This window comes from Haematobia irritans, chromosome 1, assembly GCF_050003625.1.
Source record: "Haematobia irritans isolate KBUSLIRL chromosome 1, ASM5000362v1, whole genome shotgun sequence".
NCBI classification, from domain to species: domain Eukaryota; kingdom Metazoa; phylum Arthropoda; class Insecta; order Diptera; family Muscidae; genus Haematobia; species Haematobia irritans.
This window is the reverse complement of record NC_134397.1, coordinates 163,748,995-163,765,593: the sequence shown is the minus strand read 5'-3', so window position 1 is coordinate 163,765,593 and position 16,599 is coordinate 163,748,995. Positions and strand designations below refer to the sequence as shown.

Sequence of the window (16,599 nt, the reverse complement as noted above, 5' to 3'; positions counted from 1 at the left end):
AAATCTGGGAATCGATTTATATGGGGGCTATAAATAATTATGGACCGATATGGACCAATTTTTGCATGGTCATTAGAGAACATATACCAATACCATGTACCAAATTTCAGCCGGATCGGATGAAATTTGCTTCTCTTAGGGGCTCCGCAAGCCAAATCGGGGGATCGGTTTATATGGGGGCTACATGTAATTACGAACCTATATGGACCAATTTTTGCATGGATGTTAGAGACCATATACTAACGCCATGTACCAAATTTCAGCCGGATTGGATGAAATTTGCTTCTCTTAGAGCAATCGCAAGCCAAATTTGGGGGTCCGTTTATATGGGGGCTATACGTAAAAGTGGACCAATATGAACCAATTTTTGCATGGTTGTTAGATACCGTATACTAACACCATGTACCAAATTTCAGCCGGATCGGATGAAATTTGGTTCTCTTAGAGGCTCCGCAAGCCAAATCTGGGTATCGGTTTATATGGGGGCTATATGTAATTACGAACCTATATGGACCAATTTTTGGCATGGTTTTTAGAGACCATATACTAACGCCATGTACCAAATTTCAGCCGGATCGGATGAAATTTGCTTCACTTAGAGCAATCGCAAACCAAATTTGGGGGTCCGTTTATATTGGGGCTATACGTAAAAGTGGACCGATATGGACCAATTTTTGCGTGGTTGTTAGAGACCGTATACTAACACCATGTACCAAATTTCAGCCGGATCGGATGAAATTTACTTCTCTTAGAGCAATCGCAAGTCAAACTTGGGGTCCGTTTATATGGGGGCTATACGTAAAAGTGAACCGATATGGCCCATTTGCAATACCATCCTACCTACATCAATAACAACTACTTGTGCCAAGTTTGAAGTTGATAAATTGTTTCGTTCGGAAGTTAGCGTGATTTCAACAGACGGACGGACATGCTCAGATCGACTCAGAATTTCACCACGACCCAGAATATATACTTTATGGGGTCATAGAGCAATATTTCGATGTGTTACAAACGGAATGACAAAGTTAATATACCCCCATCCTATGGTGGAGGGTATAAAAAAACTGAAAAGCTTTTTTAAATTAGATTGCAGTCAATAAAAAGAGGTGCCTTTATTAAGATCATAATTGAATTTAATTTATATATTTTTATAACAATTTAATGCGAGCTTATTGGACATGAAATATTGAGGAATTCATTGATTACGAAGCTATTGAAAAGAAAACGCCAGATACCAATCCATAAGCCTGACTAGACATATGTTACTTTGCTGGCTAATGCAAGTTTCCATAGTCTTTAGTGTAGTCAGTCTCTGGGTGAGAGATGATTGGAAATTACATACGAGAATTATTCCTTCTAAATTGAATCATTTTTCATTACCACTGTGTATCATCTTCTGACATATACACAATTCCAATTGATTACGAAGCTATTGAAAAGAAAACGCCAGATACCAATCCACAAACCTGACTAGACATATGTTTCTTTGCTGACTAATGCAAGTTTCCATAGTATTTAGTGTAGTCAGTCTCTGGGTGAGAGATGATTGGAAATTACATACGAGAATTATTCCTTCCAACTTAAACCATTTTTCAACACCACTGTGCATCATCTTCTCTCATAGATACAATTCCTTAATTTTATTTTTAATTCCGTTTGTTACTACACCAATGAAACAACAAATCGAAATCTATTTTTAGAGGCATTGTGGAATTTAAATTAATTTTTTAAATTATTTTAAAATTTATATAAGATTGCAATTAGGGTAAATTAAAATTTCACTACAAAATTAAATTTGGTATAATTTCATTAAAATATTTTTATCAATTAACTAACCAGTAACGTTTTATTTTTTTTGTGCTATTATATTATCATAACAGTAATCTACATTTGGTAATAAGGAAAACTGGTATTAATTGAATAGATGGATGATGTTACACAAAAGGCATAGGTGGAAATTATGTGCATCAAATGATCGATCGATTACAACATTTATAAGCATCAAGCACCAAAGTAACCCAGTTTTCTACACGCATATATAGATATATGAATTGCCATAAATAAAATTAAATAATATCACAATGTGTGGGAAAGCGTTTTATTGAAAATTGCATACAATATAGGCAAGATAAAACCACAGAAAAATCAACCGCTAATTAAATATATTGAAAAATTGCAACCAAAAACAATAACATAGTGTGAAATTGAGGCTACGAAAAAAAGTCAGCAAGTTTGATATATAATATCTGCAATAGGGGGGTTGAGTTTATGGTTGTTAAAAAGATAATAACAATAGGGCTGTTTTCTTTTAGCACTGGATACCCTAAGCCCTGAAGGACTAAAAGAAAACAAACTACTCGTTTATCTAGGACTTGTCCAAAAATATGCAACACTGTCATCAGCTGTTTAAAAACAATCACAGGAAAGAAGTGAAATCTTGCAATGAAGAGATGATCGCCGAAACTGAGGCCTATTTGAGGCAAAACTGAAGGAGTACTACCAAAATGGTATCAAAAAATTGGAAGGTCGTTATAAACGTCGTATTGCTCTTGAAGGGAATTATGTTGAATAATAAAAACGAATTTTGACAAAAAACAAAAATGTGTTTTTCTTTGTTATACCGGGGACTTATCAACCAAGTTGTATGAAACAATTGATACACAGTGATGGAGGAAATGGTTCAATTTTGGAAGAATAATTCGCCTATGGAATTTCTATAAGAAATTCGCCTTTGCCAGCGATGAAACTTATAGTTAGTCTTGTGTATATTGGTATCTGGCATTTTCTTTCCAATAACTTTATAGAATCATTTTCATCATCTTGTTTTCCAATAAACTCGTATAAAATTTTTAACAATAAAATATAAGATTTTATCTCAACCTCCAAAATCACAGTTTTGGATAGACATGATTTTATTTCATGAATTTTAATTTTGATCAAATTGAAATTTAAAAAAAAAATCAAGCTTTTTTGATCAATGATCTGAAGAAATTTCCTTTTGAGGTTATTGGAAAAGAAGTACCTTATTTTAACACTGGCAAACGTGAATTTGCATAGTTTTATATAGTGTAGAAACATACCGAAATAATAATATAAGATTAAGGGATTGTATTTATATGAAAAAATTATAGACAGCGGTGGTGGCAATGGATGAATTTGGAGAGAATAATTCGATTGTACAATATCCAAAGGAAATTATCATATAAGACCCAAAATTATTCACCTCCCTCCGCTAATTCGCCTTAGCCTGCGATGCAACGTATAGCTAGGCTTGTATAGATTGATATCTGGCATTCTTTCTTTTCCATAACTTATCCCCATTTACATGAAGTTCCGTTAGTGCTACGTTAGCTAACGAACTTTTAATTCGTACTATGGACATATCTGTCATCTTGCCTATATATTCTATGTGCCAGTTAGGAACTTAACTGCTGAAAATTTTTTTTAGTTAAAGTTAACCGGAAAGAATATATGTGCAATTTACTTCCTGTTAACTCCCACTTAAACCCTAATGGAGCTACAAGAAAATTACCATTAATTGTATAAATTCCCATAATCGTCTTATCTAATAAACTCGAATAAAAATTGTAATAACAAAATAAAAAATTTTATAGAAACCTCCGTGAAATTGGAGGTTTGGATAAATATGTCTTTTTTCGTGAATATTTAAATAAATTTAAATTTAATATATACAGTTGAACAGTAGAGGGAAGATGGCTAATACATGACTTCTGCTAAGTTTTACAAAACAAATATATCTTCTTTTCCTACTTATGTTATGAAAATAATAATTTCTATAGTTCTTAACGTCATGCCATTCAAGAATTTAAATCAAAATGTCTTGAAAACCAAAACTGCTATTACTCGTAATACATTAAATCAACTTTTGCAAATATCAAGTTCCATTAGCTTGACTACGAATACTAGATGTCTAAACTAAATAGTAAATAAATAAAATGATGTTTACTAAAACTCAAATGCCGCTCATTTACTATGTCTTTAACTTCTTTTCCATAACAAAACAAAAACAAGCTAAATAATCCACAAAAACAAAAACTGAAGTTAAGGCTGACTTAAGCATTCCAGACTCCCCACCGTCATGATATACCATCGTCATCATCATCATGATCATTGGTAGTAGTAACATTGCAAAATATCAACATTTTCCGATAAACTTTTAAGGCGTGTAATGTAGACATTACGAATTCGTATAACATTAGTTACGCTTTAACTTTGTGTTTTTGTGTTTTTTTGTTTTTTTTTCTGCTGTTGTTTCTAAAGTTGGCTAGGATTTTATATATATATATATATATATATATTTTTTTTACTTCTTTCATTTGGTTTTGGTTTTTCATCTATTTAACATGCAAAAGTGCACTGGTTTCAGTTTGATTCCAGTCAACCAGTTACTGCTACTACTTAAATCTCTTCTCACCCCGTTTTTTTTTTTTTGTACTTGGGATTCCTCGAAATCGAGTAAAGTTGTTTGTATCGATGACTATGAAATGCTAAAAGCAATTGCTAAAAACAACCAAGTGATTGAAGTTTGTTTGATTGGTTTTTGCTTGAGTGTAAAAAAAAACTCAAAGAAAAAAAAAAATAGCAGAAACATGATTGCTGAATGGAACTTTTTTTGTTTTGCTTATTATGCCATGAGACATGTTTTGCCTTCACTTTACTTGAGTTACGATTTTGTTTTCGTCAATGGATTTGTTATGGATTGTTTTTAATAATGCAATATAAATTACACAAGATTTTTTTTAATATCTAGTAAAAGGGCTTTAGTTATTTGTAATACAAAATTTGTATACTACTAAATAACAACTAAATGTAGAAAAAAGTAAAAGTAACCCAACAATTCCAAAGATTTACTTAACATTTAAGGAATAAGACATAAGGCAATATGACATCTTGAATTGAGTTTGTAATTCTTTTAAGGTAAGACTTTGAGTATGCAACATTTAAATGTATAAAAAAAAATAATTCAACCACATCCAGAGAAGGAGTATGATCACCTCATAATCCTAATGAAGGAGAAGATTGACCAGTTTTTTCCCAAAAACATATGATATATAGATGAATAGGTTTATATAAGATGACGATAAAAAATAATAGTTGGAGTAATAGTTTAAGACAAAGAATTTAATTTAAATTAAATTTGAAGAGAAAGCATAAAATATGGTATATAAATGTATAGATATATAGAAGATTTATAGACAGAGATCTCTAAATATAAACCTATCTATATATAGATAAATTGATAAATAGATGGAAAGAAAGATGACAAATCCTAGTTGAAAGGTAAAAAGAATAGTTGGAGTAATAGTTTAAGATAAATAATTTAATTTAAATTAAATGTGAAGAGAAAGAATAAAATATGGTATATAAATGTATAGATATATAAAAGGTTTATAGACAGAGATCTCTAAATATAAACTTATCAATATATAGATAAATTGATCAATAGGTGGAAAGAAAGATGACAAATCCTAGTTGAAAGGTAGATAGCATAATTGAAAGGTATGTGAATAGAGATTGAAAGATAAATATCGTATATAGATGGATAACGAATAATATGTAGAAAAATTTATGGATGGAGAGATAGATTAATTAGAAGATAGATGGAAAAAGATGGGTATATGAATAGATCATTAAAAAGATGGATAGATTTATAGATAGTTAGACTTCTATCGGTTTATAGATAGGTATGTATAGATAAATAGATTGATCGGTAGATGAAGAGGATTGATATAAATGTAGAAAGATTAATTGAAAGGTAGAGAGATTAAGGTAATAAGTAGAGAGATGGATAGATTAATTGCAAAATATATGGAAAGAGATTGAAAGACAAATACATAGCTGAAGAACGATGGATAGATAGATGGTGCAGTGTTGCCAGGTGATGTTTGATTCTTCCCCCCAAATCTTAAGAAAAAACCCCTAAATTGGTCTAGACTTTTTTCAAAAACCCCCTAAAAATTTAAGATTGTTAATAAGTCAAAAAGGTGTCCCAATTTCGTTAAAAAATTCTGCGGTGATACACTTTAAATTAAATTAGATTTAACACAAATATATATACTGAATTTTTTTTTCTGAAGAACAAAATTTCTTTTGAAGTAAATAAAAATCAGTAGATAACGTCATTATACCACTTTTCACAAATTCGGGTTTATTTGTCTAAAATTTCGTTCCTGAGGAAAGTAATTTTTCTATATATAATAATACAAAATGTATATCAATATAAAGATCAGACAAAACAATATAATTCAATCTAGAAATCTTTCAAATCAAATTAATTAAAACAACGGCTTATAAAGTATAAATAATAGAAATAAAAAAATAAACAAAAATTAAAGTTCAGTAAATATATATATTATTCGCCAAAATTGTAGGTGTGAACTTATGAGACCAATAATTTAATGTTAATTTGTTTTTAATTGTATCAAATACTAAAAATGCCCCTTCAACAGATGCGTTTAAAACAGAATGTCATTGCTTACTTGCTTGTATTTAAGAACATGGGTTGACTTCCCTCATTTTTTTTTTCAAAATTCATGCCAGAATTGTTCCAAATTTTGTTGACAATTGCTCCACTTTATATGGTCTAAAATAATTTTTTACCCCCAAATAAATGTTACCCCTAAAAATTCCCCTAAACGTGTAAAAAAACCCCTAAATTTGGGGGGAAAACCCCCAACCAGGCAACACTGAGATGGTGAGAGATTGAAAAACATTATATAGATGGACAAAGTTATATGGATAAAGGATAGATTATTAGAGAGATGAATAGATACATAGACATGTATCGGTTTATATATAGATAGATAGATTAGATTGATAGGTAGATGAAGATGTAGAAGGATTGATAGAAAAGAAGGACTGCTATAAAGGTAGGGAAATTTATTGAAAAGTTGTTGGAGACAGATTGAATAACAAGTACATAGGTAGAGAGATAGATAAATTAATTGACAAATAGATGAAGAGAGATTGAAAGACAAATAAAGGGTAGTTAAATTGTAAGGGCCGATGTTGAATGTGAACCACACCTAAACGCCAAGTTTTTTCCGAATTTTATTTGACATTTCTCTATTTCAGACTTACTCAATTTGAACCATGGAGAGTTACACAATCCAACAATGTGTTAAATGGTTCCAAAAAATGGCAACAGTGGATGATCAATTTTCGAAGAAAATCATCTTCAGTGATGAGGCACATTTTCGTCAATAAACAGAATTGCCGCATTTGGGCGAATGAGAATCCAAGAGTGATTGTCGAAAAACCAATGCACCCACAAAGAGTGATTGTTTGGTGCGGTTTATGGGCTGGCGGCATCATCGGGCCGTATTTTTTACAAAATGAGGCCGGTCAGGCAGTTACTGTGAATGGTGTTCGCTATAGTGAGATGATAACGAACTTTTTATGGTTTTTATGGCCCGAATTGGAAAATATGGATGTGGACGATATGTGGTTTCAGCAGGACGGTGCCACTTGCCACACAGCTAACGAAACAATGGCTCTTTTGCGCAACAAATACAATGGCCGTGTTATCTTACGTAATGGCGATGTCAATTGGTCGCCAAAATAATGTGATTTGACACCGTTGGACTTTTTTCTTTGGGGTTATTTGAAAGAAAAGGTGTACGACGATAAGCCAGCAACAATTCAAGAGCTAAAGGATGAAATAATTCGGCACATTAACGGCATAGAACCTCCATTATACCTCAGCGTCATCGAAAATTTGGACCATCGGATGAAGGTATGCCACCGAGGTCGCGGCGCCCATTTGGCCGATATTTTATTCCATACATAATTGAGTAATACCAATATATCATAATAAAATAAAATTACAATAATTTCCTAAATAGTTTGTGTTTTATTCAAAATCAACATCGGCCCTTACAATTTTACCACCCTTTACATAGCTCAAGAAAGATGGATAGGTATATATAGAAAGCTATATAGAAAAATGTATAGATATTTATTTATTTATAGTTGATACTAAATTTATAGTAAATATAATATTAGTATAAAGATATAAAAAGCATTGACAACTGAGGCCATCAGCTAAAAATGTATAGATAGATAGGTAGACATGTGGATAAATGTATAGCCTGGAGAATTGAGAAATCACTCTTTCAAACAACTGAATATTCCGAAATAAAAGAGGTATAGTTAGGTAAAGAGGATAGATGATGAAGAGAAGAATATTTTTTGGAACAAGATAAAACAAGTAAAGATATCCTATTCAATGAAAACCAAACTATCTTGGGAAAAATTAATTAAATTAATAATTATCTGAGCATTACACACGATTAACTATCAAATTGGTACCTATGTTAATGGAATTCGTATACATCATTCGATTAAATTTTAAATTTATCGGCTTCGAAAAAAAAAATGCCACAAATTCATCATAAATACACCCAGAAAAAGGGGCTCTAATGCCAACTGAACTTTATTTTAGTTCATGAAGATTACTTGATTTTAGTTAAATTTTGCACAATATGAGTAAAAATTCCTTATTTGAATAATTTGTTGCTAATTTTAATGACGTGAACTAAAAATAAGAAAAAAAGTTGTATACAAATATTGTGCATAATTTTACTAAAAAATAAAATAGTTCATGTTTTCCTAAAATATTAGAAGTTTGCTTAAATTTAGCTCATAAGTCTCTCAAATGAGTAAATTTTACTAAAATTGTACCTGTCTCGAACTTCGTACAGCGCTAAAGACATTTTAACAATTTTTAAATCCAATTTTTTCTTTCAACATATGAAATTTTCTTAAACAACAGAAAAAAATTAATTATTTTTAAAAAAACTTTCTTCAATTTGACAAAAAGTATTAACTTATTTGTAACATGTTGCAATTAGAAAACTATTTTAGTTAAAATTTTCTAAAATAAACCTACACGGTGTGATCACTTTTCTTTTGGGTGTAGATAAAATTGAATGGCATTGAAGTCACTGCTCGACTTCCCAATCAAAATATTTTTGGTTGAAAAGTAAATCGATTAGTTGGTAAATAGATGGAGAAATATTAAAAAAAATAAATATATAGATGGAAAAATATAAATAGATAGGAAGAGGTTGAGGATAAATGGTGAAGAGAAAGATAATTTTAGATATAAGATAAGTGAAGTAAAGATAATGAGAATCAGACGATTGTGGGAAAGATTAATTAAATGATTACAAATGATCAAAAAGCAAAAGCAATTACCATGAACAATCGAGTTTAATGGCAGAAGTTACTGGTCGAATTTCGCATCAAAAAATACAGAAAATTGTATTAATTGTTTAACGCTTTCATGAAATAAAAATTTTAGTGTACTAACAAACCGAAATCAAAAAATAAGATTAAGGAATTGTAAGTTATACGAAAATATGATGCACAGTGGTGGTGAAACATGGTTACATTTGGGAAGAATGATTTTCGTATGTAAAATAAAAAAAAAAAATGAAATCATCTCTCCCGACCAGATCTCGCTACACTGAAAAAAATATTGTCGTGAGGTCAAAGATTTCATGTCTTTAAAATACGAATGCAAATTTTGCTTAGCATAGAAGACGCATTTCTCTAAAATAAAGTTATTTTCCTTGTCCAAAAGTCGATAAACTTTTCAATGAAGTCGTATTGTCCTTATAATTAAGTGATTTGACTTAAAAATGGGTATCTTAACATGAAAGAAAAAAAATATAGGCTAAGGTCAACTTGACTTTAATAATTCAGAAAAATTCTTTAAATTTAATGAAATTGTCTTTAAATTTGTTGTCTTTTTGCATCTTGACTACAAAGCAAAAAATCTTTCAAATATAGGACATGTTTTTCAAAACTTTATTTTAAAGAAGTTTTTTACTTCAAACATAGCATAATTTCTACTGGAAGTCGAGTCCTAATTTGGAAAATAAAGTTGCCGTTAACTCGTTTTTAAAGGACATTGATAGCATATGAAGAAAAAAAGCTGAGAAAGCGAAAAATTAAAATTTGCTTCCTAGAAGCAAGTACACAAAACCTAAATTTAAAAGAGAATTGTGTCTTAAAAGTATCCTTACTTGTATTCTCCGCTTCTTTGGCTCGGAATCAATACCAAATTTTTTAAAGTAAAGACAAAATCTTTGGAACCGGGTATGCTTTTTTTTCAGTGTAAAGACTATGAAAATATATAGTGACCAACACTGAAGCATATGTATAGTCAATCTTGCGGGATGGGAATCTGGCATTTTCTTTTCAGTAACTTAATAATATCCATTCCCTTAATCTTCCTGTCCAATAAGCTCGAATAGATTTTTGCAATAATATGTAGTAAAAATGTTCAATTCAATTCATATGTATGAAATTATATTTTGCTATTACGAATTTATTCGCCAGAGATGTTCTGTTCTGTATTGATCTTTGCTTCACCAATGGAATTTCAGCTCGTAATATGCGAATATTTATTATTATTTTAAAAATGTTTTCCTTTTTATTTCGCCCACACTGAAAAAAAAGCATGCCCGGTTCCAAAGATTTTGTCTTTACTTTAAAAATTTTGGTATTGATTCCGAGCCAAAGAAGCGGAGAATATAAGTAAGGATACTTTTAAGAACCAATTCTCTTTTAAATTTGGGTTTTGTGTACTTGCTTCTAGGAAGCAAATTTTAATTTTTCGCTTTTTCAGCTTTTTTTCTTCATATGCTATCAAAGTCCTTTAAAAACGAGTTAACGACAACTTTATTTTTCAAATTAAGACTCGATTTCCAGTAGAAATTATGGTATGTTTCAAGTAAAAGACGTCTTTAAAATAAAGTGTTGAAAAGTCCTATATTTGACCGATTTTTTGCTTTGTAGTCAAGATGCAAAAAGACAGCAAATTTAAAGACAATTTCATTAAATTTAAAGAATTTTTCAGAATTATTAAAGTCAAGTTGACCTTAGCCCAAACATTTATTCTTTCATGTTATGATACCCATTTTTAAGTGAAATCACTTAATTATAAGTACAATACGACTTTATAAAAAAGTTTATCGGCTTTTGGACAAGGAAAAAAACTTTATATTAGAGACATGCGTCTTCTTTGCTAAGCAAAATTTGCATTCGTATTTTAAAGACATGAAATCTTTGACCTCACGACAATATTTTTTTCAGTGCAGGATTTAAATCCATCAACTTTAATTGTGATGTGGTTTGTTAAGAGAATGTTCTTTTCTGTGGAACGAAATTTTAGACTAACTTTGTTTTCTTTTGATGCTAAACAATTTTCTATTGAAGTAAATAATAATCATTAGATAAAATCATTGCAACATTTGTCAAAAATTCAGGTTTATTTGCTCTTTAAGAAAATACCTTATAACAAAAGGAAATTTTGTTTGTCTAAAATTTCTTTGCTGAGGAAAATATTTTTTCTTTGGGTGTAGGAAATTATTACTCCTAATCACACAAAATTGTTAGGAGGTTTTACGCAAACACTAATAGAAAAAATTCCGTTCCGCAATCGTGAACGGATGGTAACAAAATGAAACGGAAACGTTGACAAAAAATCAAAACGAAATGTTCGCGATTTCGTCCACGTGAAGGTTTTAGCTCAACAATTTTCTTGTAGTATAGTAAAGGGTTCTGTATGAGTCATTGGGTACTAAGGACCCCCTACAGTAAATTTCAAAATGTATTGCATGTCAAATGATACGATATATTAATATTTTGAATTGAGACGAACATTTTGACTAACTCCCCTTTATCAAAGTTTTTTTTTTTTGCTTCTTCATGGACAAAAATTCGTTTTTTCGGTTTCGATCACTAACGATATAAATTCTATAAATTTAAATTCTAAAAATTATTCAAAAAAATGGTTAATTGAATTATCTTGATATCCATCAATTAATATAAATTGTATGATTTCAAATATAGGTCACATTATCTTAAGTTTTAATAAATAATAGAAAAGAATTTGCAAACTGCTCATGTTGTTTATTAAGTTCATATGGACAAAAGTTTTTCAAACAATGAAATGTACAAAATGTTCATGTTATAGGATATTATTTCTTTGGAACAATACAATGGTAGTTTACAAAGGATTTTTTTTGTTTGAATTAAAAAAAATGTTTGCCATTAAAATGTTTTTATACTTTGGTAAACACTATAATTTTTGTATGGGGTTTATGGATTTAAAACTTTAACTTTTTTAGTTATATTTTTAATTTATCTTTAATTGGTCCAGTTTGATTTTAGTTGCACATCCTGGCAAAGTCACTGATATGATTATTTCTAAACACATTTCAAAATATTTTAACATTTTTAAAATTGTTTGAAATTTTTTTATCCAATTTTTTTTTTTAATAAAAAAATTGTTAATTGGTTTCCGTCACTTGACATGGACATGAAATTTGACTTATAAGGATATTCAAGCAGAATTTGAAGATTTCACTTTATTTTATTCTTTATTTTTAACTTTAAAATATTTCTGGAATTTTCCAGGAAGAAGTCAAGACAGATAGTTATAGAAAAATTTCTATTTTATTCACAAAATTAAAATTTTGTTCGAATTTCACTTTTTTATTTTTTGCTGTCTGTTTATTTGGTAAGTCCCATAAATTCTATTGTCTTCAATTGTTTACAACACTTTGGCTTGTGCTCACTTTATTAGTTATTTATTCATATTTGCTTTAATTGTCATTTTAAATTGTTCTGTAATTTTTTCTAAGTTTTGACACTTCTTTGATTAATTTCCATTAGATTTTAGACATTTGATTGTTTTTTTTTGTGTGTAAATACATACCGGCTCCAAAAAGTGCAACGAATACAATCATAAACTTTTTCATTTTGATTTAGTTGTGTTTTTGTTGTTGTTGTTTTATATTGAATAAATCCAAAATAAATTGAAACTCCTCGTGATAGATGAACAGACGCTGAGTGATTGAGATTGTCTGGAATTACCTGAGACAACGAAATACTTGAACCGACTGTGTGTGGTTGGCGGTCTTACATTCGCTTTTTATACCGCTGCGAATGTGCGCACGCGTACATGAGCTGGTTGGGGGAAAAAATGTCGCTTGCGCTTGCTGAATTGTGATTATTTTTCATTGTGAGTACTGATGAAGTAGGCATTGGTAGTTGTTGTTGGCCAGCTTAATAGTATTGCGGCTGAGCGCATGAGCTGTATTATAGAAAATTGGTAAAAGAAAACAATAATAAAAAAAAGAAAATGCAAACAAAAATTTGGAGAAAAAAATTAAAAAAATGACATCTCCCAAAAAGAAAAAAAAAAAAAACAAAATTACCAAAAAAAAAAGAAAATGTAAATATTTCTTTTTTTTTCTATGATGACCATTATGAAAAAAACAAACTAAATACCATAATTGCATTTTTGGCCAACAACCTTAAACTCACTCTCATTTTAAATGATAATCATTGTCTGGTAGCCCGGTTTTTTTTTTTCAAAAACCACTCAATATGTCGACTCTACAGACTCACAAATTCACTCACTCATTTACTCGTTTGCACTGTGATTAAAAACAATTACGCGATAGTGTTAGTGGTAGCCACCGCAGCACAAGTCAATAGCAGCAGTAGCAGAAACAGCAGCTATATTTGCTGTTAATACAAAAAATATTAGCATGGCCTAAACAAGACAGTTAATACTACGTCTACTGACTGAAGTTTGTCCAGATGTTGTTGTTGTAGTTGTTAGAGGTTTTCTTTTTGCTGGACTTTTTTTTCTTCGTTATGTTTTCACAAAGTTTCTGGTGCTTTCTTGGTCGCAACAGAGAGTTTTGTATGCAAGTTGCGCATGCGTCATAAAACTTTGCTGTCGACGTTCTCTCAATATCGTCACCACTACTGAAAAACCATTAGGATGGCGTTGTGATGTGTCGGCGTTGGAGTGATATACCTTCCCTAAAAAAAAGCAAAAAAAACCAACTGGCTGCGACTTGAAGTAAATAACAAAATAATTGCTGTTACTATTTTTTTTTACTATGACTACCCTAGAAAGCCGACTTGGAGTATTGAGTACCATTCATTGTTGATGTCGTATAAACTTTAAATCTGGTGTCTTTTTACTGGTATTAGAGGTATTTACACCAACAAAGCTGTCCGTCTATGTCTGTTTGATTGTTGATTGTTTTTTTGCCTTCACGTGGGGTTAAAATTGAAATTTTTGGCATTTGATTTTTTATTTTAATGTTGTTGTTTTTTCTTTTAATATTTCGGCAACTGCCTTAGTTTTTATGATAATAGATTTATGGATTGATCTACATTATATTAGCCCGCAAGCAAAATTTATATCTGATCGTTTACTAAAACAAAGTGGAAACATTGCCAGATATTGCCAGAGTTGAATATTAGGGTAATTTTATTTTGCATTGACATTTTTTATTTTATTACAAAATAGCGGCTTAGTTTTCGGAAAACACGATATGTAGACTCAAAAAAGGGGGCAAGAAAATTGTAATGTGTTTTTTTTTTTAAGTTTCTCCAACATTAGAAAGTGTCCTTCACTATAATTTTTACTTTAGTTACTTGAATGAAAAAAGAACAAGTATATACGGCCGTAAGTTCGGCCAGGCCGAAGCTTATGTACCCTCTGCCATTGATTGCGTAGAAACTTTAACTGAAGCCGATGGCAAGGTATCTTAAAACTTCCTAACACCGTAATATATACACAGAAAAAAAGTGTCTTGTAAATTTAAGGACCATTTTAACTTTCACATAGTTCAACAAATTTACTGTAATATAGTTCATTTTTCGTAACCACAACGAAAATTAATTTAGCTAAAGGAAAACTTATAAAAATTCAGTAAATGTTTTTTAGTTCACTAACTACGAAATGGGAAGAATTTTTCCTTAAATAAATTTCCAACACAGTGGTTAATGCATCGTTGATTCTATTATAAAAATACATGGGCAATATAAAAATCTTACTACGAAACGTGGACAATTTACTAAGAAAAATTTTGTATGGAAACAAATTTTTGTAGTAAAATTTAACTTAACGACATTACCGATTCGTACGATGGCTACCTACAGATTATTTCCATTTTTATTATATGTTGGAGTGTTTTTCCTCACATTGAAAATTTTAGATAAAGTATAATACAAAGTAGTTAATATAATCCTTGACGGGTGTATATAATTTTTTAGAGATTCCTCATAGATTTGGTATATATTTTACCTTAACTTATAGATAGAATTCCAACTAATCAATAAACGTGCTACTGGAAAATGTGAGTGCATCATGTGAGGGAGTTTTTAGAGACATTTTGTGTATATCTCGTTTGATTGTTTGTGTTTGTTATTGAGTCATTTATGCTGTTGTTGGTTGTTTTGATTCTAGAGACAATGGAATGTTCCTTGTGTGTTGTTGGTATCTTTTGTGGTGAGAGTTGTTTTCTTGCAATAGCCAGATCAGAAAGGGATCGTGTGTGTGTGTGTGGAGTTGTTTTTCTTTACGGCAGGTATGTATCCTTTATGACTATTTGTGTCTTTGAGTTTTATTGTTGCATTCAGTTATGTTGATACATTTATGAAGTGCACACGTGGATTTAATTTTGCAAAATTGTACGTGCGGTATTGGTGTTTATTAATGAAAATACATTTATTCGGAACATTTTAGAAACTGAGAAGTGAATGATGTGATGTTAGAGTAATCAAAAACGCTTTTTATTGATAAAAAAAAAACAAACAAAAGATTAAGGAACTGTATATTTCTGTTAATAGTTTAAAATTAGTGCGGATTTTTAATTGATTTACATAAAAAATATACAACATGAGTGGTAATAGGATGATCTATATTTGTTATACATCTGAATCACAGGTTGGAGATGCAACCATTTTTTTTAATATATATTTTTTATGTTACAGCAATTCCTACAAGTGAGTACTAAATTCGAGTTTAGCCGCTAAAATTAAAAACAAATCACTAAGGAAAGTATAAAATTATACGTCTTCGATACAAATTTAAATATAACTTGATGGAAAATAGCTCAAACCAAGTTTTTTATAAAGATTATTTTTTTTATAATGGATTATTAAAGAAAACTTATCATGAAAATTGCGATTTTAGCCTCTAAACTCGAACTTAATATACACCTTAAATTCTAAATGCTATACTGACAAGTGGAAATTGTGTCTAATTTTATAATATTTTTTATTTCAAATATATTCTGCGAATAATTTCAAAAACGTCCATTAGTCCATGGATATGATTCCAATAATGTACCTACTGGATGGATTTTGCAATGTGGTAAGTTTTTCTATAAACGGTATTTTGTCCGTTTTTAATAAAACCAAAATTTCAATTTATTAAAAATAACTTTTTTCACTTGCAGGTAGACATGTCTTGTAATGGTAATTTTTTTTAAATATTCTTACTGTTTAATGCTAATTATGCTGATATCCTTATTGGATTTAGGAAATACTCTTGAAAACCGTAAGTTAAAAATCAATATGAACGATAGAATTTGATAATATTTTTCTTATATTTTGTATAACTTTGCAATTTCAGATGCTTATAAGACAAGTCCGCCCAACAAAAGATAGCCAAAATCGATGAAATTGGACAATTCAATTGAATATAGCATCTTATGCCACATATATCTTTCATATGGATAGAAAACATGGAAATTT

At 30.1% G+C, this 16,599-nt stretch overlaps 1 protein-coding gene across 2 annotated transcripts in view; it reads right to left on the bottom strand.

The window, feature by feature from the left end:
• Window positions 1–12,945, bottom strand: part of Gasp (Chitin binding Peritrophin-A domain-containing protein Gasp) — a 100,017-nt gene extending 87,072 nt beyond the window's left edge. For both annotated transcript variants that reach the window (XM_075292068.1, XM_075292067.1), the window contains exon 1: window positions 12,752–12,945. In XM_075292068.1, coding sequence (XP_075148183.1) covers window positions 12,752–12,794 — 43 coding nt within the window. In that variant the 5' untranslated portion in view covers window positions 12,795–12,945. The remainder of the gene's footprint in view (window positions 1–12,751) is intronic.
• Between the last annotated feature and the right edge of the window lie 3,654 nt (window positions 12,946–16,599).